At 42.1% G+C, this 26,806-nt stretch overlaps 1 protein-coding gene across 9 annotated transcripts in view; it reads right to left on the bottom strand.

Moving 5' to 3' along the window:
• CCDC9 (coiled-coil domain containing 9) overlaps positions 1-26,806 on the bottom strand; it is a 95,406-nt gene that overhangs the window by 42,829 nt on the left and 25,771 nt on the right. For 8 of the 9 annotated variants that reach the window (XM_040323545.1, XM_040323546.1, XM_040323548.1 and 5 more), the window contains 5 exons: positions 24,678-24,859; positions 23,565-23,620; positions 21,674-21,794; positions 18,539-18,644; positions 16,679-17,162 (listed from right to left, as the gene is read on the bottom strand). In XM_040323545.1, coding sequence (XP_040179479.1) covers positions 16,679-17,162; positions 18,539-18,644; positions 21,674-21,794; positions 23,565-23,620; positions 24,678-24,859 — 949 coding nt within the window. Of the gene's footprint in view, positions 1-16,179; positions 16,346-16,678; positions 17,163-18,538; positions 18,645-21,673; positions 21,795-23,564; positions 23,621-24,677; positions 24,860-26,806 lie in introns of those variants that run through there. The other variant, XM_040323553.1, reaches the window with a different exon arrangement.

Genomic DNA, 26,806 nt, shown 5'->3' with positions numbered 1-26,806 from the left:
AAGGGGACGTTTTAAACTCACAAGCACTCCTTCAACTGATCTTCAAAATCTCTATGCCGTTGATACTTTGTTGCCAAAAGGCCTCAACGTTGAACTTGATATAAATTGTTTCATCAGCGACTCTTAAAATACCTATATGGTGGTCCACAACAAGACATCTTTCAGTGACCCTTGCTTCTGTTCTTACCTGAAGGGGATATATATATATACATACAGTGAGGAAAATAAGTATTTGAACACCCTGCTATTTTGCAAGTTCTCCCACTTGGAAATCATGGAGGGGTCTGAAATTGTCATCGTAGGTGCATGTCCACTGTGAGAGACATAATCAAAAATTCCAGAAATCACAATATATGATTTTTTAACTATTTATTTGTATGATACAGCTGCAAATAAGTATTTGAACACCTGTCTATCAGCTAGAATTCTGACCCTCAAAGACCTGTTAGTCTGCCTTTAAAATGTCCACCTCCACTCCATTTATTATCCTAAATTAGATGCACCTGTTTGAGGTCATTAGCTGCATAAAGACACCTGTCCACCCCATACAATCAGTAAGAATCCAACTACTAACATGGCCAAGACCAAAGAGCTGTCCAAAGACACTAGAGACAAAATTGTACACCTCCACAAGGCTGGAAAGGGCTACGGGGAAATTGCCAAGCAGCTTGGTGAAAAAAGGTCCACTGTTGGAGCAATCATTAGAAAATGGAAGAAGCTAAACATGACTATCAATCTCACTCGGACTGGGGCTCCATGCAAAATCTCACCTTGTGGGGTCTCAATGATCCTAAGAAAGGTGAGAAATCAGCCCAGGACTACACGGGAGGAGCTGGTCAATGACCTGAAAAGAGCTGGGACCACCGTTTCCAAGGTTACTGTTGGTAATACACTAAGATGTCATGGTTTGAAATCATGTATGGCACGGAAGGTTCCCCTGCTTAAACCAGCACATGTCAAGGCCCGTCTTAAGTTTGCCAATGACCATTTGGATGATCCAGAGGAGTCATGGGAGAAAGTCATGTGGTCAGATGAGACCAAAATAGAACTTTTTGGTCATAATTCCACTAACCGTGTTTGGAGGAAGAAGAATAATGAGTACCATCCCAAGAACACTATCCCTACTGTGAAGCATGGGGGTGGTAGCATCATGCTTTGGGGGTGTTTTTATGCACATGGGACAGGGCGACTGCACTGTATTAAGGAGAGGATGACCGGGGCCATGTATTGCGAGATTTTGGGCAACAACCTCCTTCCCTCAGTTAGAGCTTTGAAGATGGGTCGAGGCTGGGTCTTCCAACATGACAATGACCCGAAGCACACAGCCAGGATAACCAAGGAGTGGCTCTGTAAGAAGCATATCAAGGTTCTGGCGTGGCCTAGCCAGTCTCCAGACCTAAACCCAATAGAGAATCTTTGGAGGGAGCTCAAACTCCGTGCTTCTCAGCGACAGCCCAGAAACCTGACTGATGTAGAGAAGATCTGTGTGGAGGAGTGGGCCAAAATCCCTCCTCCAGTGTGTGCAAAGCTGGTGAAAAACTACAAGAAACGTTTGACCTCTGTAATTGCAAACAAAGGCTACTGTACCAAATATTAACATTGATTTTCTCAGGTGTTCAAATACTTATTTGCAGCTGTATCATACAAATAAATAGTTAAAAAAATCATACATTGTGATTTCTGGATTTTTTTTTTTGATTATGTCTCTCACAGTGGACATGCACCTATGATAACAATTTCAGACTCCTTCATGATTTCCAAGTGGGAGAACTTGCAAAATAGCAGGGTGTTCAAATACTTATTTTCCTCACTGTATGTGTCTGTGTCTTATCTCTCCTCTTTCAGAAGTTTTTATGGGCCTCATTTGATTGATTTTTTACTGATGTTTTACTTATTTTTATATATATATATTTTTGGCACATTTTACTGTGTTTTATATATATATATGTGTTTTTACATATTTATGTATCCGTTTACTACCAATCCCCTCTTCCTGCATAACGATAGATTGCCCTCCTTTTATTTGATATCTTTTATTTGATATCTATTGATTAATTTTTTATATATATTAATTTTTTTTATATATAGTATTTTTTATAATATTATTTCTATAATATTATATATATTTATTTTCCTCTTCCATACATTGTTGCAGTATGTACCTACTGCTGCACCTCCTTATTTGTGCTTCTGGGTTCTTTAATGGGAAAAATCTAATGAGTGTATTCTCTAGCTCATATATTTCTGTGATCCCCATCGCTCAACCTTTTGTAGCCAGCAGTAGCGCTATACATTACCCATTTATCCTATTAGATGGGAGTAGGATTTACACGTGACACAGACCCTACAGATGTCACGTATAATATGTAAGTCCTAAATGGAATTTGTTCCAATAATAGACTACACACGCTGTTATCCCTGCCATGCAACCACCGCCTTTGGGCCATTATCTATCCATTTTGTTCAGTCCCCCATAAAGTAATATAGACACTAACAGCACTTCCCTATACCTTTGGTGCTCTGTCTGGGACGACTGAACTAACAATATACATGTCACTAAACCTGCTCTGTGGAAATAACCCGCCCTAGCCTATGATGATTGGCTGCGTGAAGCACGGCTTCAAGATATCTGTTACATGTCCCGCATGCTAATTTGCATAACTCCCGCCCAGGCCTGCTTTGATTGGCTGGGCGGACTCTCCCTAGTTTTGTTAAATCTTTCTTAAACATACGTTTTTAATAACCAATGCTGGATTGCTGAAATTATTTACAAATAATTTCCCCCGTGATTTAAGTGTTACATGCATCCAGTTTGCTGGTCTATCTGAGAGACATAGTTCTCGATTAAAAGTGCAGCCGTTTACTAGTCCATAGTCCCCTATTTTTTCCCTAATCGGTACAGCTGATGTCTGTCCCTCCTCCTGGTCCGGCGTGCACCTATCGTGTCCGGGGGGCGGATCATGCGCATCCAATAGCTGCCGCCGACGGGATACAAAGGGATAGTGACAGCGCTGTGTAGCCATGCCCTATGTCGAAGTTGGAAGTGACGAAACGCCTCAGGGCGTGGCTACAACAGCGCAACACGGAAGCCTCCCTGCAGTCTACAACCATCCACCTGTATACCGGCGTCAGAAGCACTCGTGCAGCCCCTGGTGTCCATAGGACGGCGACTACAGCAGACTACAGCAGAGAATACAGGCTTGCTTTTTGTTCATTCTTTTATATTTTCCTGTACGGGCATTTTACATAGGGGGATTTATCTCCTTAATAGTGTATGGAATAATGTGTTAGCAATACTTCACTATCTTAGTGTTTTTGTTGTTTACATGTAACATCACTAAGCTTGACCGTCACAGAGATTTTGAAGATCAGTTGAAGGAGTGCTTGTGAGTTTAAAACGTCCCCTTTACAGGCTGCGGTAAGCCTGCATTTCAGAAGTGGGCACTCTCACATTATTTGGGTGAATCTTAAATAGGGTATAGGGTGCACTTCCACCTGATTTTTGATCACCAACCACACCACTTCTGTATTTTCACTAGTAAACCTCTCTTTTGGGGTTATTCACTACAATTTTTACAGCGCTGTTTTTATCATTTTGAACCATAGTTCTATTTATTTGATACTTTGTTTTATACTGTCAATGGGTTTTACCCATTTTAAATAGCTGCTCTTTGGTTTTTTATCAATTTTAATTACTATTGATAGAATCCACTTCACTTGTGCTACATCTTTTTTCTTCACTTGGGATCAGTTGATATTTGATCCACGGCACCGGAAGTGCATTTAGGTTTCCCGTTGTCTGGTTCATGCACCTTACCATTCATATATTAGTATCTGATATAGATTTTTTTTACTTAATAACCACTTTAAATCTTTCCTGTGAAGACCCGCAGCACTGAGAGAGCAGGAGCTAGCAGCATTGAAAGTTGTAAACTGCAAGAGCTGGGATAAGAATTTTAACAGTTTACTAGGAATTTTTTATTTATGTTTTGTAAATCACAGGACACATGACTACATTGATTATCCGCCACCTATAGGTGAATGGACACTGGCAAAACAAACAGACAGAAGGTCCTCCCTTTTATAATCCCTCCCATACAGGAAGTGCTTTTGTCTTTTTGCCAGTGTCCGAAGGTGATCGTTACTGATGTGCAGCACTCTGCATAATGCTATCAGATTCTCAATGGTTCCAGCAGGGATCAGGAAATTGCTGGTGTCCGGTCCACCTCAGGTGTTGGCAATTGTCTCCAGGTAAAAGGTCCCTCCATTCAGAGGTGTTCAGGGCACTCTACCGATGAGGACATGCCCAATGGGGATCTGATAGTATTCAGGTTCAATGCGAAGCTGGACAAATTTGTCTTCAGGACCAGGGATCCTGAGGCATTGCAGTAGATGCCCTGGTGACGCTGGGGGATCAGTTCTCTCTGATTTATGCCTTTTCTCCCATACAGCTTATTCCACGCCTGATGCAAAGAATTTGGTTTGAAAGGAATACTAGTGATTTTAGTAACACCACCGTGGCCCACAAAAACATGGTTTGACGACATAGTAAACATGTCAGAGGGTAATCCCTGTCCCTTCTTGCTCAGCACACTTTGAATGACAATTGCGCGGTCATGCTACACTGTACCCTAAATACATTTTTATCATTTTCTTCAAATAGAGCTTTCTTTTGGTGGTATTTAATCACTGCTGGGTTTTTTATTTATTTAAAAAAAAAAAAGACTAAAAACTTTGAATTTTTTTTATTTAACATAGTTTCTGTAAGTACATTTTGTAAATAAGTAATTTTTCTCCTTCACTGATGTGCGCCGATGAAGCGGCACTGATAGGCATTGATAAGGTGGCACTTATGGGCACGGAGTAATATGCCGCACTTATAGGTGGCACTGATAACCAGCAGTAAAAGGTGGCACTGATAGCCAGCACTGACTGGCATCACTTTTGGGCACCGATTGGTGACACTATAATGTAATCAGGGCAATGATGATCAGTGCCCTGATTACATGTTTTGTCGTCCCCTGCGAGTAGATTTCGCTTATCGACAGTCAGTGTGAGGCGAGGAGCACTGATTACCGGCATCTCTGTGTTTACATGTGACCGGCTGTGATTGGACACAGCCGATCACATGGTTAAAGAGCCGCTGACAAGATTGGCGTCTCGCCTTGGCCTAGCAACACAGCGCAGCCACGATTGCCACTCTGCTTGCCCCCGCAGGCATGCAAGAGCGGCCGTTTGGGAAGCCGTCATATGGCGCCGTCCCAGAACGAGACCCGCACCGCTCAACCATCATTTGATGGTGGGCGGGCATCAAGTGGTTATTTAGGACATTGTTTTGCCTTCTTTTTTTCCCAAGCCTCGGGGAAGCAAAGTCCTTCAAACATTAGATGTGGTTCGGGCTGTCAAAATGTATTTGAAAGTGTCTACTGTAATCAGGCAGCTGGCTTCATTGTTCATCCAACCTGAAGGTCAGGTGGTTATGAATTTGACCATTTCACGGTGGAATTGTCAGCTTACTGCCCAAGCTTATGGCTAGAAGGATAAAGTTTAACCTTTTCAAGTGAAGACTCATTCTCCCAAGTGCTGGAGCCTCCTGGGCTATCCATCAGCAGGCTTCAGTAGCTCAGGTTTGCAAGGCTGCTACCTGGGCTTTGGGACCCACATTTATGAGCTTTTTACCAGGTGGGAGCAAGGGAAGCTGAGAATACTGCTTTGCCCAGTGTTTTGTGGGCTGCGGAGTGGTTTCTTTGTGTCGGATTGTGGCTATTTTGTCCCCCTCCCCTAATGTGCATTGCTTTGGGACATCACAGGTAGTCATGATTTATACCCTGCTCTGTGTCCCATGATGTATTAAAAAGAAAATAGTATTTTTGTACTTACCTGTAAAATCCATTTCTTGGAATACATCACAGGGCACAGAGGCCCCTCCCCTCTTTTGTGGGTTCCTTGCTTGCTTTAAAACTGAAGTGCTGTATTTATTGGCGTATAACACTCACTTTTTTACCCTGAAAATAGAGGGTAAACTGTGCCTGCGTGTTATACGCAGGGGACTGTGTAAAGTTTTTTCCTGAAACGTCCCTCTTAAAGTTAGGGCGCGTATTATACGCTGATAAATATGATAATTTATACAGGGGAGGACTTGTTTGTTTCTGCCAGTGTCCATTCACCTATAGGTGGCACCAGTGGCGGTGCGTCGATAGTGAGCGCAGGAGCACCCCCCCCTCGCTCACCTGCACCATCACTGAAACAATACATAGATTTATGCATTGCATGAATCTATGTATTGTTGCCGCTGCCGCCCACTATTCAGATGGCCGGTCCTCTGGGGAGTGCCAGCCATCTGAATAACAGCGGTTGGTTGGTTGGTTTTTGGAAGTGTCTGTGGGCTGTAATCAGCTTCCAAATAGTTAACCAGGGGACGCAGGGGCAATGCTGTATCCTGGCCTAGGCCAACAAGGCCCAGGGCAGCACTTTGAAGGGGGGCAGCACGGAAAGAGTCTCCACCGGCTTGCGCTACACTCATAGTGTAGCGCCAGTCTTATGAGGCGGACTGGGCTAAGAGGCAAATTAGTCTAGCGCCCCCATAAAGCGGTCGCACTGCTTCCGGTATGTGGGCGGTCGGAATTACGCAACTGTGGATTTTGACTGTCCTATCATCCTGGACCACAAACCTTCCTCACTGTGCTACATGTTTTCTACTACATCATTGGCATGGTTATATCTTCTTAGTCCTCTCCATAAAATTATCAGAAATTTGTTGCCTATAGTTTTACTTTAAGCACCCTTTTTTTTTTCATTTTGGATAGTGTAAGGGAGGGTTACAGCCCCTGCCAGTTTATTTTTTTATCATCCCTGTCCCATTGCAGAGATTTCCCTTCACTTCCTGCCCCATAGTTAAACAGGAAGTGATAGGAAATCTATGCAAATTAAGGGAATTCATTGCTCCTCCCAGGCCCTCAGAACTAGTGTTCCCACTCAAAAATTTCAGGGCGGGTCTTAAACAGCAAGGGGTGTGGCCTTGATAGAAATGGGTGGGCCATATTTAAATTAGGGGGTGCCCGACATGAGCACAGGGGGGCAGGTCAGACCATTGTAGACCCAAAGTGATGCAATCTGTGGTGAGAAAGTACTTATAAGTCCCTAAAAATAAAAAAGGAATAAGCGATTTGTTCACCAGTTACAAATTAGTTCCATCATTAACCACTTAAAGACCTCAGGTGTTTTTCAGATTTGGTGTTTGCAAGACTAAAACAGTTTTTTCTGCTAGAAAATTACTTAAAACCCCCAAACATTATATATATTTTTTTTCTAACACCCTAGAGAATAAAATGGCGGTCATCGCAATACTTTTTGTCACACCGTATTTGCGCAGCAGTCTTACAAGCGCACTTTTTTTGGAAAAAAATCACTTTTTTGAATTAAAAAATAAGACAACAATAAATTTGGCCCAATTTTTTTATATATTGTGAAAGATAATGTTACGCCGAGTAAAATGATACCCAACATGTCACGCTTTAAAATTGCGCCCGCTCGTGGCATGGCGTCAAACTTTTACCCTTAAAAATCTAGATAGGCGACGTTTAAAAAATTCTATAAGTTGCATTTTTTGAGCTACAGAGTAGCTCTAGGGCTATAATTATTGCTCTCGCTCTAACGATCGCGGCGATACCTCACTTGTGTGATTTGAACACCGTTTTCATATGCGGGCGCTACTCGCGTATGCGTTCGCTTCTGCGCGCGAGCTCGTCAGGACGGGGCGCTTTAAAAAATTTTTTTTTTTTTTTTCTTATTTAATTTTATTGATTTTATTATTTTTTACACTAAAATATAAAAAAAAAAAAAAATGATCACTTTTATTCCTATTACAAGGAATGTAAACATCCCTTGTAATAGAAAAAAGCATGACAGGTCCTCTTAAATATGAGATCTGGGGTCAAAAAGACCTCAGATCTCATATTTAGGCTTAAATGCAAAAAAAAAAAAAAAAAGGAAAATTTGTCATTTAAAAAAATGACAGAAAAAAAATTGTCTCTTTAAGAGGCTGGGCGGGACTGACGTTTTGACGTCACTTCCGCCCAGCAGAGCTATGAGGACGGGTGGGGGCCATCTTCCCCTCACTCAAGTCCTCACTCTCCAGGCGGCAGCATCGGATCTCCTCCGCCGCTACCGACCGCTCCGGTAAGCGGCGGAGGGCGCGGAAAAGCGGCGGGAGGGGGGGGGCCCCTCTCCCGCCACCGATAACGGCGATCTCGCGGCGAATCCGCCGCGGAGACCGCCGTTATCGTTTACACGGCCGCCCGCTGAAAACATGGATATCTCAGTTGTGGCAGCAGCTGCTGCTGCCGTTACTGAGATATCCATGTTTAAAAAGAGGACGTATATATACAGTGGGGGGTCTGGAAGTGGTTAAAGGAGTTGTAAAGGAAAACATTTTTTTTTGCTCAAATGACTGTTTACAGGGTATAGAGACATAATAGTTAACTGATTCCTTTTAAAAATGATTAAAAATAGATAAAAATCAATCATATAATGTGCCTGTAGTTTGTTTTTCGTTTTTGCATGTTATCCTGCCTCTGTGCTGTATAGAGCCATAGAGAAGTGATGGTTTGGAAAACGAAACTAGAAGCTCCCAGTACTGTGGTGATCAGGAAACAGACAACCAGGAAGTGTCTAGAACAGAGCAGAATTACAGCAACATCAGAGCAAAAACGAACAATGAGGACATGAAACCAGGACTGCAGTAAGGTAAAGGAAGCTATTCCCTTTAAGGATGTTGTAGAATTAATATAGCACTGTAACAGTGGGTAACATTATCACTTTCAATACAAGTGCTCTCTGTTCCTTTGTAGACTTCTGCAAGTTTTGCTCCAAATCGTAGATTGCTGCTGTATAACCACATGGGAAACCAGCCACTCTCGTTCAGTTAATTTTTATATATATCTCTCCTCTGGTGCATGTGTCTAAAGTACATAAACCAAATCATCCGTCTTCACAACTGAGGAATGCACACAGCACCATCTACTGTACTAGGGTTAGTATAGTATGTAAATGCCACACTTAATGGGCACCTATCCCGAGATACACAGAGCTGGCCATTTACGACTTCTCATAAGCACTACTAAATACCGGTCAGTAAGTTTGAGTCACTAAACCAAAATAAAAGGTACATTTACATGAACATTTTGCCAGGGTGTAAACCCCAGTGGCAGGAATTGGATTCCTGAGGCTGGGTTTGACAGCTGTGAGAGGCTAGCTGCAGCCACAGAGCCCATACACTGTAGTGACAGGTTGCCAGTGCCTGCAGCCATTCATGGCTGTTCGCACTGCCAGCGATTACCTGCGGTGATTGCAGCTGGACACACTTTGTACAGGCTTGACGGCCACCGCTAGCCACTTACAGCTGTCAAACCCAGCAGCAGGAAGCAGTAGATTCCTGTCACTGGAATTTTCACTGTGGAAAAATACTGATGCGAATGTACCCTAGAACTGGACGTACACATATACATTTGTTTCATTCAGCATGCAGGCGAATGAAAGACACTTAGTAGGATTCCCCCATCCTTACTGAAGAGTCAAGATGGATCAATCTCCATCTGTGCACCAACTGCCAGAAAACTTGAGCAGTGCCATCATCTAACTGGATGGAGACACCATTTGGTCATCAATTTTCCACCTGGCTCCTTCAACTGAAAAATGTTGAGTGGGGAGGTGTTAATAGATGGCATTCACTAGAAAGCAACCATTTAGCTGAGGAGGAAGGAAGAACCTACCACCATTTAAATGCATTGAAACATGAAATACATTGGTTTGTTACATATGAGCACAAGGTCCATATGTACCCTGTCACTTGAGAGTAAAAAAAAAAAAAAAATGGACTTGACAGCCAAGTGCTGGTGATTCTAGAGGCGACGAGGAGAATGGAGATCTCTCCCATAGTCAGTGCTGGCTCCCCCTTTTTTTTTCTTCTTGGGGAGGACTCAGAGAAACCGCCATAGAGTAAAGGAAGGTAGTATTGATCTACCTTTAAGTGACAAGGCATGTTATATGTAAAGAAAATGTTTTGTTAATAAAGAGAGATTAAACAGTGCTGGCTCAAGAGACAAAAAGGTAATGGAAAGGAGCTCCAGCACACAGTGATTGACAGCCTCAGCTCTGTTAATGTGTGAATTGGTGTGCATGTCCCTTCTGTCCAATTAGGGCTCAGAGCCCTGCATAGTGTAACTTCAGCTCTTCGCACCCTGCTTTTCAGAGCCGAGATATACTGTGCAAGTTCTGCACTTTGAACAAATGTAGAGAAGATAATTACACAGATACAGGTACACCTTATGTAGGAGGCTTTGTTTAATCTCTGTGGCCAGTCATTTCACTGGGTATACGTGAGTGTTTACAACCACTTAACTACGATGTCACGTGATGCCTTTGAGAATAGGAAATTTCTTACTTAAAGTGGAGTTCCACCCATTTTTTTATGTTTGTCTGTGCTGCATGCTCTAATCTCATAGTGTTCAGAATGGACAATTTTTATTTAATTTGTTGCTTGTAAATACCTTTATTTTGTAGTCCTTCATTACTTCCTCCTCCTTATTAGCCTAGGCTATTTGCAAGGGTTTCTGGGATAGGCATCATGTTTCCCAGTGGTCCTTGCAAACCTGACTGAAACCTATTACATTGCTTGTGCACTGAGCATGTGCGAGATATGCAAAGCTGAAATCCAGGAAGTCATACAGTCTGGCTTCATAATGCCCACACTTAAGATGGCCACGGTCTATTTCTAGATTATAAACGGTCTATTTCTAGATTATAAACTATCTAAATGCTGTAACAACCTAACAAAACGGACCTTAGTTTACAGACTAACTTTACTAGAATACATTAAGCTTGTGTATTACAGGGGTATTTATATTTAAAAAGTGAAATTGTGGGTGGAACTCCCCTTTAAATAAATTCAACAGGGTAGGAAGTTGATGACACATACAACTGGTACAGCTTTTAATCACATCAATAACAAACTTTGTTTCAATGTGATCTAGCATTGATTGGGCCAGCGTTCTGGAATGTTCTTCTATGCCTAGAAGTAGCAGGTATTTCACTGACTGAATCACCAGGACAGCGAAGGAAATGTAAACATATAGTGCCAAGAATGGTATGAGTAAAGCTAACCTGTTGCCGCCAATATACATTTTCTTTCAAGTTTGTCATACAGCGATTGAGATTCAGAAAGAACCAGTCTAATTGTAATCAGTGTGTGGCTGTCCCCCTCGACAAAGTTGATACTTTACTTTTATAGGGATATGGAACAAGGGACATGCTGGACAGGTGTGCTTTTTCTTCCGGCATGTTTGCTGTGGGGATTGAAAATCTATCAATCCATTTGAGTAAGAGGCATTTGAAGCGGTAGCCATTTGTCTTCAGCCCCAGAGGGAAAAACATGTGGTGGGACTTACTTATCTACCAGGGTGAAGGATTCACACTTCGTATTACATGTCACATTGTTGACTTGGAGTAGATTCTAAGGCTGCATTCACACCTGAGCGTTTTGTCGCCTGAAGCATGAAGCTCCAAAACGCTAGAGGGGAAAAAAAAGACATTATTCTCAAACTCCAAAACTCCTGACGCGGAACGCCTGAAGCTCAAACAAGTTCTGGACCCTTTTTTGTCACTCGAATTGAGCGTATTTGGGCGTATTTTTTGGTTTTTAACATTGGTGACCAGAGACCTGTTCAAAATCGCAGTAAAAACGCTGTGACAAGTCGCGGTAAAAAACGTCAAGCTCAGGTGTGAATGTAGCCTAATTGGATATCATTTTTTCCTTTGATATTTTTGGCCTTTATTGGACAATTTTTTTGCACACATTACTTGCACTTCTATTATATTGTGGTTATTTCTAGGAAGTTGCACTACATCATTTTGTTGTATACATCTTTAATAAGGTTAGACTCACTTATGGGTATTTGCTAGCAACCTTTTTAATTAACATATATACATATCCTATCGTATTTATCAGCATATAACACGCACCTTCATTTTAAGAGGGACGTTTCTGGAAAAATAAATACATTTTAAATAAAGATCTTTGAAGCAAAATAAGGGTCATCGCCCATCTGCAGCCTCAAAATTGCCCATTAATGCCCATCTGCAGCCTCCCCATTGCCATAAATGCAGCCTGATCAATGCCCATCTCAGGGAGAGGGGCAGGATGAGAGCCATCAGATTATATACAGTGAGAATCTCCTGTTTACTTGTGGCCTCTTAAATACAAAGTCCCACCTCCTGGGCCGGCTTCTATGATAGACAGAACACTGGTCCAATGCCGGCCCAGGAGACAGGACTTCCTATTACAGAGGCCGCTGTGTAAACAAGAGATTCTCGCTGTATGTAATCTGACGGTGCTCGTCCCACCCCCCTCCCGATTCTCTCCGAGGGAGCCAAAATTGCAGTATCGGCGTATAACATGCACATACTATTTGCAACCAATTTGCAGGGTGAAAAAAGTGAGTGTTATACGCCAATAAATAAATGTATTTATTTATTGCAGTGCAGATGATGAATCTCTCAGTGGCTAATGTATTTAGCTCAAAGGATATCAAATGGGAGGTTGGAGACCATGTCAACCACAGATTTTTTTTTTTGATCAATTCATCTGTAGAATGCATGGCCAGCCATAATCAGCCCTAACAAAAATTTCCAACTTAGTATCTCTATAGATGACTCTATATACGAGACCGTTTCAGAATTCCTATGTTCCATTTTTATTTTATTTTTTTAAGCAACTGGCGGAATTCTTATTTTGTAAGTCTACACAGAGCTAGAAGTATAAATGTACACATCCTCCACATTATCTGCAGTTACCCGTTTTCACTCATTTTTAAAAAACAATGCAGAATTGTATTTTTTCTGTGCCTGGCAGGTAAGTATGCTGGGACATTTTTGTATTGTTCGAGAATGGTAAAAGGTCTGCAAGAATGAAGTTTCTGTGTACAATACTGGAATGGGCAGAACAAAAAAAGGTAGATCCTTCTATCCAGCACCTTTTTTTAAGAATATACTGGAAAAGTATTTATTAAAATATTTGTTTTTAAGACAAAAGCACCAGAAACACAAATGTTGTTTTCAACAGCAGTGTTTCCTTATTTAATACATTTTTGTTTTTCTTGTATTACATAAAAAAATTGATAAACTTAAAGAAAAAAAAAACAGATAAATAAAAAAAAAAAAAAATCAAAAATCATCACTTGATCAAAGTCTACATCATTAAAATGGATTTCATTACACCAATAGACCTTAAAAAATATTACACAGCGAAAATACTACATCGTATTCAAGACAGTCATGATTCAGAGAGTGTATACAGTCCTTTTACATTGAGGCACAATTGATATATATAAAAAATAAACACACAAGAGTATTGACCCTGAAATGCTTAGTTAATATATTGATTGATCCTTAATAATTCACATACAAATGTAAATTTAGTAAAAACTAGGCAGCCTCCCAAACTGCCCAAATCCTGAATACTGGTTCAGCTTTGTCGCTCCTCTAAAATACTCAAACTTTAAGTGTATGTCTAGTATTTTTTGTTTTGGATAGGTAGGGAAGGATTGGAGCCCTTGTTTGGTTTTTACATTCCCTACCACTATGACTATGGTTTACCAGAGTAGAGTGGAGGAGAGCTAAAATCACTTATTTTCAAGTGGAAATGAATGGGTTGCACACTGAAGCCATCACTAATGTAAAAGCAGCCAAGTAGAACTACACCTGCCCATCATTTAGAGCCCATTCACATCTAGGCGACAAACCGCCGGACGCTTGTGCCGCTAGAGGGGAGAATTCCCATTGCTGTCTATGGAGATGGTTCACATCTCATAGACGCCGTACGCCTGAAAAAAAAGTCCCGGACCCTTTTTTTCAGGCAACATTGGCGTTCGGCCATTGACAGCAATGGGAAGGATTTGGGAAAAAAAAAAAAAGATACACTATTCGCGGCAAAATACGCCGCGTACGCGGCGTTGCTTGTCGCAGAGGTGTGAATGCAGCCTTACAGCCAAGGAAGCTGCCAACTTAGCCTCTGTGGGAAATGCAGTTTCCATGGTTCTGCACATGTGATCAGTTATAACACCTGTCATTTGATGGCCTGACAGTTCAGTTAACACTAGTAACTATCAGTTATGTCACTTAATCATGGAGACCGCTCCATCCACAAGTAAGCCCTTTGTGGAGTGAAACGCATTGGAACGGGGAGGTGCACAGATGCGACTATAAGTTGTAAATTATTTTATTATAAATTAACCACTTCTATAATCGGGCACTTTCACCCCCTTCCTGCCCAGCGCACTCACACTTTGAACGAGAATTGCGCAGTCATGCATAGCTGTACCCAAATGGAATGTTTATCATTATTTTGAGACAGATAGAGCTTTCTTTTAGTGGTATTCAATCACCCAGTTTATTTTTTGCTAAACAAATGAAAAAAAAAAAGTTTTTGTTTTGGTTATAAAATTTGGTAAATTTGTATTTTTTTTCATTCACTGATGTGCGCTGATGAGGCTGCACTGGGTGGGCATCGCTAATGGGGCTGCACCATTAGTAAGTGCAGATCCCTCCTGTCACGAAAGCCACTTATGGGTTCTTATGCGCCGTCAGCTACATTATAGGCTCTTTACCGTGATCAGTGAGATGCAGCGTGCCCAAGCGACACACTGTGCCACCAATTTGCATGCCCCTGGGGGCACACATGGCCAGCATGTTATGAAGGAAGCTATAGGATGTCCAGTCAGGACAGGAAAGCCAATGCCCAGCCGTCATTTTACTATAGGCTGGGCAGGATATGGTTAATTCATGGACTATATTAAAGCCGGTTTTAATTTCTACAAAACACACAAAGAAATAACTGACCCTTACTAGAGTTCTCATTACCAGTGTCCTAAGGGCCCACTCCTGCCATTACTCACTAGGACTACCTACACCAGTATTTCTTAACTCCAGTCCTCAAGGCACCCCAACAGGTCATGTTTTAAGGATTTCCATTATTTTGCACAGGTGATTAGATCGGTTTCACTGCCTTAGTAATTACCACAGCCCTTTTATCTGAGGGAAATCCAGAAAACATGACTTGTTGGGGCGCCTTGAGGACTGGAGTTGAGAAACACGGATGTTTCAAAAGGGATCTAGCACTCCATACATCACGTGGTGAGAATTGTCCATCCTATATTTGATCCTGCAAAACAAAAATCTAATTTAGGTATAACAGCAAAACGTTTATTCTAGTTTTGGACAGAGTGGACATGGATTAGGACACCCGTTAGGGTTTTATTTCTGTATGTGCCCCCCATTAAGGAGATTCGCCCTCTCTATATTTGTCCTGTTTACAGTTATCATCAAAAGTGAAATCAAAATAAAATCCTAAATTTTTAAATCTATGAGAAGTTTCATGATCAGAGGTTCTAGTTATTAAAATGAGGCAAATGTGCAGCAAAACATTCACCTCATTGGTCAGGAAACGTGTAGGATGGAATATTTCGTAAAAAAAAAAAAATTCTAATCACCACCAAGGATTCACCATAGGTATTCACTGCTGCAACATTCATTTACAAGGATCTCTGAATGAACTGCAAGTCCTGTCCCAAAGCTCAGCAGATGAACTTGTAGCTCTCACTGGACTACTAGTGCAGTAAATCGGCACACTCAATCTACTGAAGATTTTACAGGAGCCTGAAATTGCACACAAGATCCATTGATTTATTTAAAAAAAATATATATATATTCTCAAAGGTGAACCTAGCCTTTAAAATCGCTGCATGATGAGTTAGAAAGATGGCCGACAAGTGGCACACACACACACCTTTAGAAGGCTTTGTAGCACAGAGAACAATACTACAGTTAAAGAGATTCAAAGCAGACTTTCACCCCAAAGTCAAAAAAGGTTTTATACCTGCATTAAGGTAAAAACATTTCCCCTAGCTGTACAGCCCGCCTGCATATTATGGTACATTACGAATACTTTGTTAATAAAATATGTGGCAAGACATTTGTCAACTATACCATACTTGACTGCATCTACTTTCTGAAGCCGAAGTACCTGCAAATGGTATTGTCACTACTTTTGACACGGCCATCTCAAATTCAGATGGTATCTTAGCAGCAAAAGAGAATAGTTTAAAAATATAGTTTTTTTTTTAAAAAAGCGTATAAGCAGATTTCCATATAAACAAGATGATTGTTGCTCTCCATTCAGATCATATACCCACAAGGTCAAATCATTCACCATCCAATCACAAGGGTCAGCGGGAGGAACCTGGCTGGAAGCGGAAGGGTTAATAGCTGACTTAGCGCTGTCTCCTCCTATATCCTGCATGTTTGGGAAGAACAGAAGCTTCATTTCACATTTAACAGAAAAACCATCAAAAATGTAAAAAACTAAAATCAAACCAAAGAGCTGATACAGCCTCATTACAAACCACTCATTCTTAGTAGTGTCACCAACAATACTAAAGGGTGATTTAACATTTCATCATACATATCTTTAAATGGAAATTCCAAGACTACATAATTGTCTGAAGACCGCCTTCTCATAAAAACACCAATTTTTCTGTGAACCATCACCAGCAGATACACCAACTTGGGGTGACATGCATGTGTGTATAAAGGCCATTGTCCGTGCACCACTCAAATTTTCACTGACCTGAGTGAGATCTTGAGTCCACGCTGATCACCTTCCTATTAACGGCTTGAGGAGGACTGTCCTCATTGCTGCTTCCTGGAGGTGACAGCTGTTCCATTTCCTCTCCCCAGTCAGTCACTGGCCTGTACCCTTCTGGGGAGAATGGGCTGGAGGGTTTGGACTCCACAGCTTCTTCGTTGGTGTTCACATTGGCTGGAGGCATTGTTAGTTTGGGGGTCTCCATCTGCTGAGGTAGCCTTTGCTCTTTTGGAGGTGCGGGAGAAGCTTTGGCAGCCTCTTCGATGGAGTCCTCCTCAACTTCTGAACCATCCTCATCTACTTCATCATCATCTTCATCACCACTAGCATCAGTCCATTCTTCTTCATCACCCTCTTCAAATTCCTCTTCTTCCTTGTCATGTTTTAATTCATCATTATTTTCATCCATTCTGAGGTTATGGCCTATAGATGTACTTTTCTGTTGACCCTCGACTTTTTTTTCTTCCTGTAATACAGCAAGTTATCAAGATAATATTGTATTAGGCTTAGTTACTAAAAAGACTGACTCTCTTATGGGATAAGATGACAAGCCTAGACCTGAAAACTCAAGACTTTTTGGGAGAATTCTTCGCAGTGCTGAGAAGTTGAAAAGGGGATTTTCTATACAGTCATGTAAACAAAGTAATGGCTGAAAATCTTCATTAAGAAGACCTGCACTAAAAAAAAAAAAAAAAAAAAAAAAGAGAAAGAGAGACCCGGAAGAAGTACACTTATAAAGGAGAGACAGATACAAATGAGAGCTTCTAAAGTCAGTAACTGAAGTACCTTAGCCACTGGATTTACATGACTTGTGTCAAACATTGTCCTTCAAGAAGCAACCTCAGACTGAAATGAATGGGAGTAGATACCCCCAAACATCAACATCTCCTATTTGCTTCCCATTGGTCTGGAAAATATGCCATTGAAGGCATTTTGTTAGATCAGAAATTCAGAGCTGCCCTGTGTCTTGTGCACACTTCCCCTGTTATCAAGAAAAGTGTCTGGCCTCTTCTAATTTATCCTAGAACTACAGAACACTGAGCCGGTTATGGGGATGGGAGAGTAGTTGGGCCCAAGTAGTTTAGCAAAAGAAAACTGGGCAGGGCTAGAAATGCTCAGCACACAAAATGCTGTGTTATCAGCCTTCAGCAGGATCTTTAAAAATTATAAAACATGAGAAATTGTGCATGCATTGCAGTGATGTACAGCATATGCAAGAAGTTTTTTCACCTTAATGCATAGGATGCATTAGGGTGAAAAAACACAAGGGTTTAGAGCCCCTTTAATGCCTCAAGATTGGCCATTCTAATGCACACCCCATACTATCACTGTGATTTATCAGTAACAAGAGCATCAAGGGGTTTCCAGTCTTGGGAAATGTAAAGTACATGAACATGTGACTCAAGATTTGAATGCTGCCCTGAGGTTAGGAGGCTGTTGACCCATGATCATGATGTCTTTGGATCGTATCGATATCTAAAGTGATTCAGTCAAGAGAGAAGTATGGGGGCTGACATAGCATATTGTATGGGGATTACCGCGCTTCGAAGCGTTTGGTGTCTGAAATGTCAGGAATTTCGGTGTCTGAACTAATTTTTTGCATTAAAAAAAAAAAAAAAAAGATAAACGCAACTGCCGAAAAACGACCGTAAACAAACCTGTGTACATGTACACATGAGAACATTGAAGGAGTTCAGGGGCAGTTGAAAAAAAGTGTCCAAATGCCTCTGAACGTCCGTTTAGCAGCAAAAAAAAAAAGAAAACGAATAGAGTTTAAGAATCTCCACTCTATTTAAAACAACAAAAAAAAAAAAGATTTTGGAGTGCCACAAGGATTCTTACCGTTTTCTCCACACACGTCTCCTTCTCTTTATCCTCCACAGGTAAGGTCTTTTCTTTTTCATCTGCTTCTTCCTCCTCATCTTCTTCCCAACGACTGTCATGCATGCTATGAAAAAAGATCAGGCATGTAATCCACGCTCTAGAGTAGACTAGCACTATTCTACAACATAACCTTGTAACAGACTTTGTAGAAAATCTATAGAACATGCAACTTGTGTATTTTTCCAGAAGGTTCTTAGCTGCTGTGTAGGCATATTTTGGATTCTATATGACCTTCTATATGACCTCTAAATTCATATCTGCTGGTTGCACGGCTGAGGCAATAGGCTTTCCACACCTCCACATATGCATGTCAGTATACTTGTTCATTTGCACAAGGGGCAGTGACTATTCCTGCATTGAACAATGTGGCCCCTCCCAATCCTGCCCTGGGTTATCCTCTTGTTTGATTGCAAGCAGCATTTTAGTAAAACAACTAATCGATTAATTGACAAATCGATTAATTTCATAATCGATTACCATTTTCATAATCAATTAATCGACCAGTAACCTAAAGGGGTTAAAAAAAAAAAAATACCCCTTTATAGTACAAAAAGAGCAAATCGCTACTGTAAATATTACTTTCACTGTACCACAGTAAAAAAAAAAAAATGTACCCCTTACAGTAGCGATTATTTGCTTTTTTTTTACCCCATTACAGTAGGTGTTTGTGATAGTGTTTTTAGCACGACAGCATCGCGCTGATTCTCGGCGACATGGTGCCGAGATCTCGCCGACATCTCGCACTCACTGGAATAGTGACAGCACATTCCAACGTGCGCGTCATAGAAGCGACGGGAGATCCGACTTTTTTCCTCCAGGTGAATGGGTAGGGGTACGATGTACCCCATATCCATTCACTTAGGGTGGGGGGCCGGTATCTGGGGGCCCCCTTATTAAAGGGGGCTCCCAGATTCCGATAAGCCTCCCGCCCGCATACCCCGACAACCAGCGGCCAGGGTTGTCGGGAAGGGGCCCTGTCCTCATCAACATGGGGACAGGGTGCTCTGGGGTGGGGGGGCCCCGCTGTGTGCCCCCCTTCCCCAGAGCACCCAACCCCCCCATGTTGAGGGCATGCAGCCTGGTACGGCTCAGGAGGGGGGGGGGGGCGCTCGCTCGTCCCCACTCCTTTCCTGGCCGGCCGGGTAGCGTGCTTTGGATACGGGACTGGTATGGATTGTAGGGGGACCCCCTACGCTGTTTTTTCGGTGTAGGGGGGGCTCTCCTTACAACCCATAACAGACCTAAGGGCCCGGTATGCTCCTGAGGGGGGAACCCATGGCGAATTTTTATTTAAAATCTGGCGGGGACTTCTCCCTCAGGATTCATAACAAACGCCGCACACGTGTAGAATTGGCGGGAATCCAAGTCGGATCTCCCGTCGCTTCTATGACGGCTCTGTCTCCATCGCGGCAAGCCAGCTCGGCGCTGGCTCCCGCGATGGGGCTCGTAGGTGCTCAATCTCGCCGAGAAAGGGAGCGAGATTGACACAAAATGTGCACCTACTGTATGTTACTAAACATCCTGGGTCACCACACCTCTGTTTTTTTGCAGAAACACACTACAGTTCATTTACATGGTTTCCTATGGGACACGTTCACATCCATGATTTTTTCAGCTGCTGCATATTTGTAAAGGGCAAGGACTTTTTTTAATGCACACCTGTGCTATTTTGTTTTTTTGGTTCAATATACTTCAAATGGAGAAGCTGCAGAAAAGCATGCAATACGTTTTTGCGGCAATTTGTGTTTTTTTTATCTACCCAACAACAAATTGGCCCAAAAAAAAAATGCAAATCGCAGCAAAATTACTTTTTTTTAAGGTTATTAACTGATTAATCGAAACAAGAGACTGCCAACTAATCGATTATGAAAACAATCGTTAGTTGCAGCCCTAAAAACAAGTGCCTAAAAAAAAAAAAGGCAAATCTGTCAGCAGCTTGAAAAAAAGATGGATCCACAGTAACCGAGCACCTTCCTGAGGCAAGAGGAATACAGAGGGTGGGGGTGTCAGCCTCCTGTCTCTCTGCATTCCTCTTGTCGCAGGAAAGGGCTCTTACCCAAGACAACTTGCAATTACAATAGACTGATTTCCTTCCAAGCTGTTGTCAACGTTGCTGCACAGAGAGGGGGCAGGGGCGGTAGGTCAGACTTCGTAACTAGATGTAACAAAGTATTCTTTGTCCTCTGCATACGCTGTGGCTTCATCCACTGACCCCTGCCGGAAGATGTAACCTCTTCATGCATGACACTACCTACTTATGCAGCTGATGGGGGGGAAACCCCGCTGGAACAATGCATAAGTCACTTTTTCTCATTTTTCCTCAAGCATTTAAAGGGTAAGCTCACCTTTTGGAAATAAATAAATGCACATATTTATTTGTAGAAAAAAAGAAGTGCATGTATTTATTTGCAAATGAGCATTGCAAGTGTGATCAACTGTGCTCCAGCTTGGACCAATGTAAATGTGTATAAATCATATCTGGCTGATGCCCCGGAACTGGAAAAAAAAAAAAATCACTGAAGTAGACATCGTTACCCCCAGCGATCTGCACTTGCATCCAAGGTCCTGTGCTGTGCAGCCGACCTGATGCATTGTTGATACAGGAGGATGGCTGCTCAGCATTTTCTGACTGGACAAGGTGGAAAGCATGATGTCACCACCTGCCTTATCCAATAAGAGAATACTCTGTATCGAATCAGAAAATGAAAAGCAATCTCTGAATGGCACCCATCCTCCTGTATTCACAATGCATCAGGCTGGGCCCTCAGCACATGACCCGGAAGCAAGTGAAGATCACTGGAGTAGTGGCGTCTACTTCACCGATTTCCAGCTTGCCGGGAATAGTGTATGTGTGTGTGTGTATGTATATGTATATGTGTATATATATATATATATATATATATATATATATATATATATATATATATATATATATATATATATATATATATATATATATATATATATATATATATATATATATATATATATATATATATATATATATATATATCATGCCTGGAATTCTTCTTTAAATGTTTTTGGGCCTTTGGGTTTCAAATAAAAATGGTATGGCCTTCCCCCAACACACACCTGTATGGTTTGTTCCTCCCTCGGCCTCTATTCTGATCTCTCTTTTGTCCTGAGCTTTGTAAGTTCCTGGGAAGAAACTCTGCCATAGTAGGGGGCTTCGGAGCACCTTTCTTTCCTTGGTCTGTAAAAAAATAAAAAAACTGAACATTAAACAAGTCACTGTGATAATCGTAAAATAATTAATGCTCATTGCAAGACACAGACACACACACACCCCTCATGCTTTAAAATCTATTATTTTATATGTTCATTGTATAAAATATGCCAAGTCTCTAAATAGAAAAAACAAATTAAAATGTAACCCAGATTTTAAGCATTTGTAAAAGCAAATTTTTTTTTTTTTTTAAATAAAACAAACATGTCATAACTTACCTGCACTGTGCAATGATTTTACACAGAGCAGCCCTGATCGTCCTCTTCTCGAGTCTCCCACTGGAACTCTGTGCCTCTCTCGAGTCCCCCATAGCAAGCTGCTTGCTATAAGGTCACACCTGCCTGCTCGCTTCCCAGCCCCACTCTCTATGTCCATAAGACACATAGCGGGGCTCAGCCACGCCCCTGCTTCATTATCACTGGCAGTGATTGGCAGCAGCAGGAGCCATTGGCCCCTGCTGCTTCATTATCACTGGCAGTGATTGGCAGCAGCAGGAGCCATTGGCCCCTGCATCACAGCCAATGTGCATGCTCTCATGCACATTGCTAGATCAAGATCGGGCTTAGGTAAGCATAGAGGGGCTGCTGCACACTTAAGTTTTTTTTTTTTTTTTTTACCTAAATGCATAGAATAACTGAAGGCTAAAAACCTTCAGCCTTTACAACCACTTTTAATAAGAGGTGTATCTAAAAGTTTCTTGGTGAACTTCATAAGATGCTGCTGTATCCATCACTACAAAATATACAATGCAACAGTAATTACTATGAATAGCATGTGATTTTCCATACATGCAAAAACTATGCACAATTCTACTGTCTTAATAGACAAATACATTTACTAATAGACAAATACAGTGGCCAATCAAACAATCATCTCTGTGGGAGGGAGGGGTTTGCCCGAGAAATGTATGTTCTCTTCCTGTATTGTTGCTTCTGTTAAAGGGGTTGTAAAGGTAAACGTTTTTTCACCTTAATTCATCCTATGCATTAAGGTGAAAAAACATCCGATGGTACCGCCCCTCCCCCCGAACCCCCGTTTTACTTACCTGACCCCTCGAAAGCCCCGTGCGCGTCCATGTGATGGTCTTCGGTTCCCAGCCTGGTCGTTGATTGGCTAGGCTGGACGTATTGATAGCAGCGCAGCCATTGGCTGGCGCTGCTGTCAATCACAGCGGATGACGCGCCGCGCCGGGCCGAGTGATACAGTCGGCGGCTATGCCCGTTGCTGCATCACGGGAGCAAGCTCGCAAAAGCTTTCCACCATGCTCGCTCGCATAAAGGTAGAAAGCTTTTGCGAGGAGGAGCCGAGACAGCCGCCGAGGGACCCCAGAAGACAGGGTTAGGGGACACTCTGTGCAAAACGAGCTGCACAGTGGAGGTAAGTATAACATGTTTGTTATTTAATAAAAAATTCTGCCTTTAGTGACCCTTTAAGACAGTGATCCGACTTCTGAGGCGACTTCCATTGAAATCAATGGGTACAAGTTGCCTAGAAGTCGGATTGAAGTAGTACAGGAACCTTTTCTGAAGTCGGAGCGACTTCAGTAGTGTGCATGAAGACGACTCCATTCACTTACATTGATTTTCTCATGCAGCGCGACTAGAAGTCGGATCCAAATTCGTCCCTGTGTGAATGGGCTCTTAACGCCCTTTCCTGTTCTTGTCAATAAAAACTTACAGGTTCTAACCTTTTACCCCTCTAGTCAAAACAGAAAGGTTAACAGAAAATGATACTTGCCTCTTCTGCCCATTGGTTCGTCCTCCTCTATAGGAGGGGTGGATCCTTCTTTAAACCTGCCAAGCAAAATATAAAGTCAGAACTAGTGAAAGGTTACTGAAGAAGTAGACCAGGTTCTGCGAATCATAACAAAATACTGCCGCCATTCCACTATAAATTACCTGTGCATTCTGAAAAGACAAAGTCAGAATGTATATGCTACTCAGTGGATGGTAAAGGGTAGACTTAAGGGATCCTACATATTCTGCTGGTATCATTGTAGTATTTAAACACCATTACATCTTTCTGGGAGTGTTCATTTTATGTACTGAAGAAGTTTAGCCAAAAATGACTTTCATTCATACAGCTGGACCTAGCTTGCCTGTACTGAAGTATGTCCTACATCTTGCAGGCTACTGGATCCTGTAGAAAGTTTCATTGCAGGGCTTCCCTGTCTACCTTTTGTCCCTAAACTTCCAGCATGCAGGCAGTTAATAGCTTTGGGTCTCCAGGCTAAATTCAATAGAAAAAAATTCCCAAATGGTAACAGGGCGATTCCTCCCATTTCATTCATTGAAAAAAAAAGTGCTTTTCTTGCTTCCACTGCCTGTAATACTAATCAGTGAATGGGGGGGGGGGAGAATCTGATTCATTCACAGATTGTGTTATAGCAAGTGAAAGCAGTAAACACTTCAGTGGATGAGGAGGGAATAGGGGGTAGGTCACCATCAAGAACATTTATTTTTTAGACTGAAAGCTATTAATTCCCTGTGTGCCATAAATTCAGACACAGGAAGAGGATGGGGAATTCTTGTACTGGATACAACTGCCTGTATGACGTGGGAAATGCTTTATTACAGGTAAGTTAGGTCACTAAAGCTGCAAGGCTAAAAAAAATAAAAAATAAAAAAAATTAAAGTTAACTTTAATATGAGTTTTAGATGAAGTCTGGTGTAAAAATTGAGATTTTAGATATTTGATGTTTATGTCTTACTGTATATAGAGGTACATAGAAAATGTTGGTTTAGTCCTAATTTTTGGATGTCGTGTCATAAGATACTACCAATCTAGGGACACAGATTTAAGATTCATTCAAAAACCAAATTCAAAACAATCGTTAGTCCTGCGTCATACATAGTGTCCGTTTTCTCTGCATCCCACTCTCTCTTCCACTGGCCGGTAGGCTTTCGATGTCGTTCCAGTCTCTCTTGATCGATCCGTTCCCGCTCTTGCTTCCAGCGCATATATTCTGCCCTCTCTCTGCCTGTCATTGACAAGGTCATATCCATTTGATTTCTTCCTTGGGGTCTTCTCACCTTTTGAAAAGAAAATAATTGTTAGCTACAGGGTCCTATAACAAAGCCTAACTTTTGTACTTAAAGTGGTTGTATGGCTTTGTTTTTTGTGTTTGTTTTTTTTTTTTTTTTAACAAACATGTTATACTTACCTCCTCTGTGCAGTTTGTTTTGCACAAAGTGGCCCCCATCCTCGTCTTCTGGGGTCCCTCAGCGGCTGCCTCAGCTGCTCCCCGCAAGAGCTAACCCCCCTTCATGGGAAGCTCTCTCCCATGGGGGTTAGCATTGCGGGCGTGCTTCCATGATACAGCCGCCGACTGCATCACTCGGCCCCGCCATTGGATGCAATTGACAGCAGCGTGAGCCAATGGCGTCGCTGCTATCAATCTATCCGATCAACGGCCAGACTCTGCGGAGAAAAGGAAGCCGGGGACGCGCACATCAGGTGAATGGGCCCAGGTAAGTAAAAACCGGGGGGAGGGGGGGGGGGGGCGGCGGCCTTCATTGCCAGGTGTTTTTTCACCTTAATGCAAAGGATGCATTAAGGTGAAAAAACACAAACCTTTAACAACCCCCTTTAAAGCTGAACAGTATAACCTGCAGAAAGGACTCATCTTTCTAGACACACACAACAGCCAGCCCAGTGACCCATTTTTTGCTGTATTTAAAGAATATGTAAACCTAACATTTCATATTCTAGACAAGTGTCTACTGTACCATGTACTTGTATGAATAAGTATTCAGTTCTCTTTGTATTGCTTCCCTTGTGTGAAATCCCTTGTGATCCTGCTAGTCCCGCTGCTTTCCTATCAAAAACTGACCACACTAGGCATAATAGCACACCATGGTCCGTTGTCTAGTGGTGCCGAGAACTCAGCCTGCTCTCTTCCAATGATCAGACTTGTCCTGACATGGTCCCACCTGCACAACCATTCACTGGGAAGACCAGTGTGCTGCTGTTTCTCCTCCCCCCAGCTCTCTGAACGCCTTAGGCAGCTGAGAACAGAGGTTATGTGATCACTTATAAAAAATAAAAATGCACACACTTTGCCTTTAATTTCTTATTTTTTTTAAACTGAATGGGTTGTTTTGCAAAGTAACAGTTCACATATACTTTTAGCAGCACAGGAAAGTCACCTTCCCACCCCCATTCTCTGGAGCACACTGGTAAGGTCATCTCTCTGCTCTTGCCTCTTGTTCTGGTGGGAGATAACTGGTGGGTGGGACTCTGGTGGTCAGAATAACTTTGGAGCTCCTTGGGAAAAGTTCTGTTCACTTCCTGTCCCAAAGACACCAGAAAGTAGGAGGAAAACCTACATAAAAAACAGACCGAAACTCCTATCAAACAGTTGTCACTAGAAAGGGTGTACCCATAAAAAAAGATGTACCTGTAAAATACTTTTCTTAGAGTACATCACGGGACACAGAGCAGCCAAAGTAGTTACTATGTGGGTTATAAGCCACCTATAGCTGAATGGGCACTGCTACACTTAAAAACAGGAAGTCCCCGCTATATAACCCCTCCCATACAGGGAGTACCTCAGTTTTTGTAGCCAAGCAGTATACCTATATCCCAACAAGAGGGGAGGGACCTCTGTGTCCCATGATGTACTCCAAGAAAATGGTTTTACAGGTAAGCCGTTATAAAAATCCTACATTTCTTTATCGTACATCACAGGACACAGAGCAGTCATAGTAATTACTATGTGGGATGTCCCAAAGCAATGCCCTCTAAGGGGAGGGAGACAAATAAAAGCAGGCCGCCATCAGACGTGAGGATTTATACTGCTGCCTGCAGCATACTGCGCCCAAAGGTGGCATCCTCTTGCCATCTTACATCCACCCGATAGAATTTTGTGAACGTATGCACTGATGACCAAGTTGCGGCTTTGCAAATCTGAGTCATAGAAGCCTGGTGATGCACTGCCCAAGAAGAACCGACTGCCCTGGTAGAGTGTGCCTTAACTT

Source organism: Rana temporaria, chromosome 9, assembly GCF_905171775.1.
Source record: "Rana temporaria chromosome 9, aRanTem1.1, whole genome shotgun sequence".
NCBI classification, from domain to species: Eukaryota; Metazoa; Chordata; class Amphibia; order Anura; family Ranidae; genus Rana; species Rana temporaria.
Note: the sequence above shows the minus strand (reverse complement) of the source record. Positions and strands in the feature narration are given on the sequence as shown.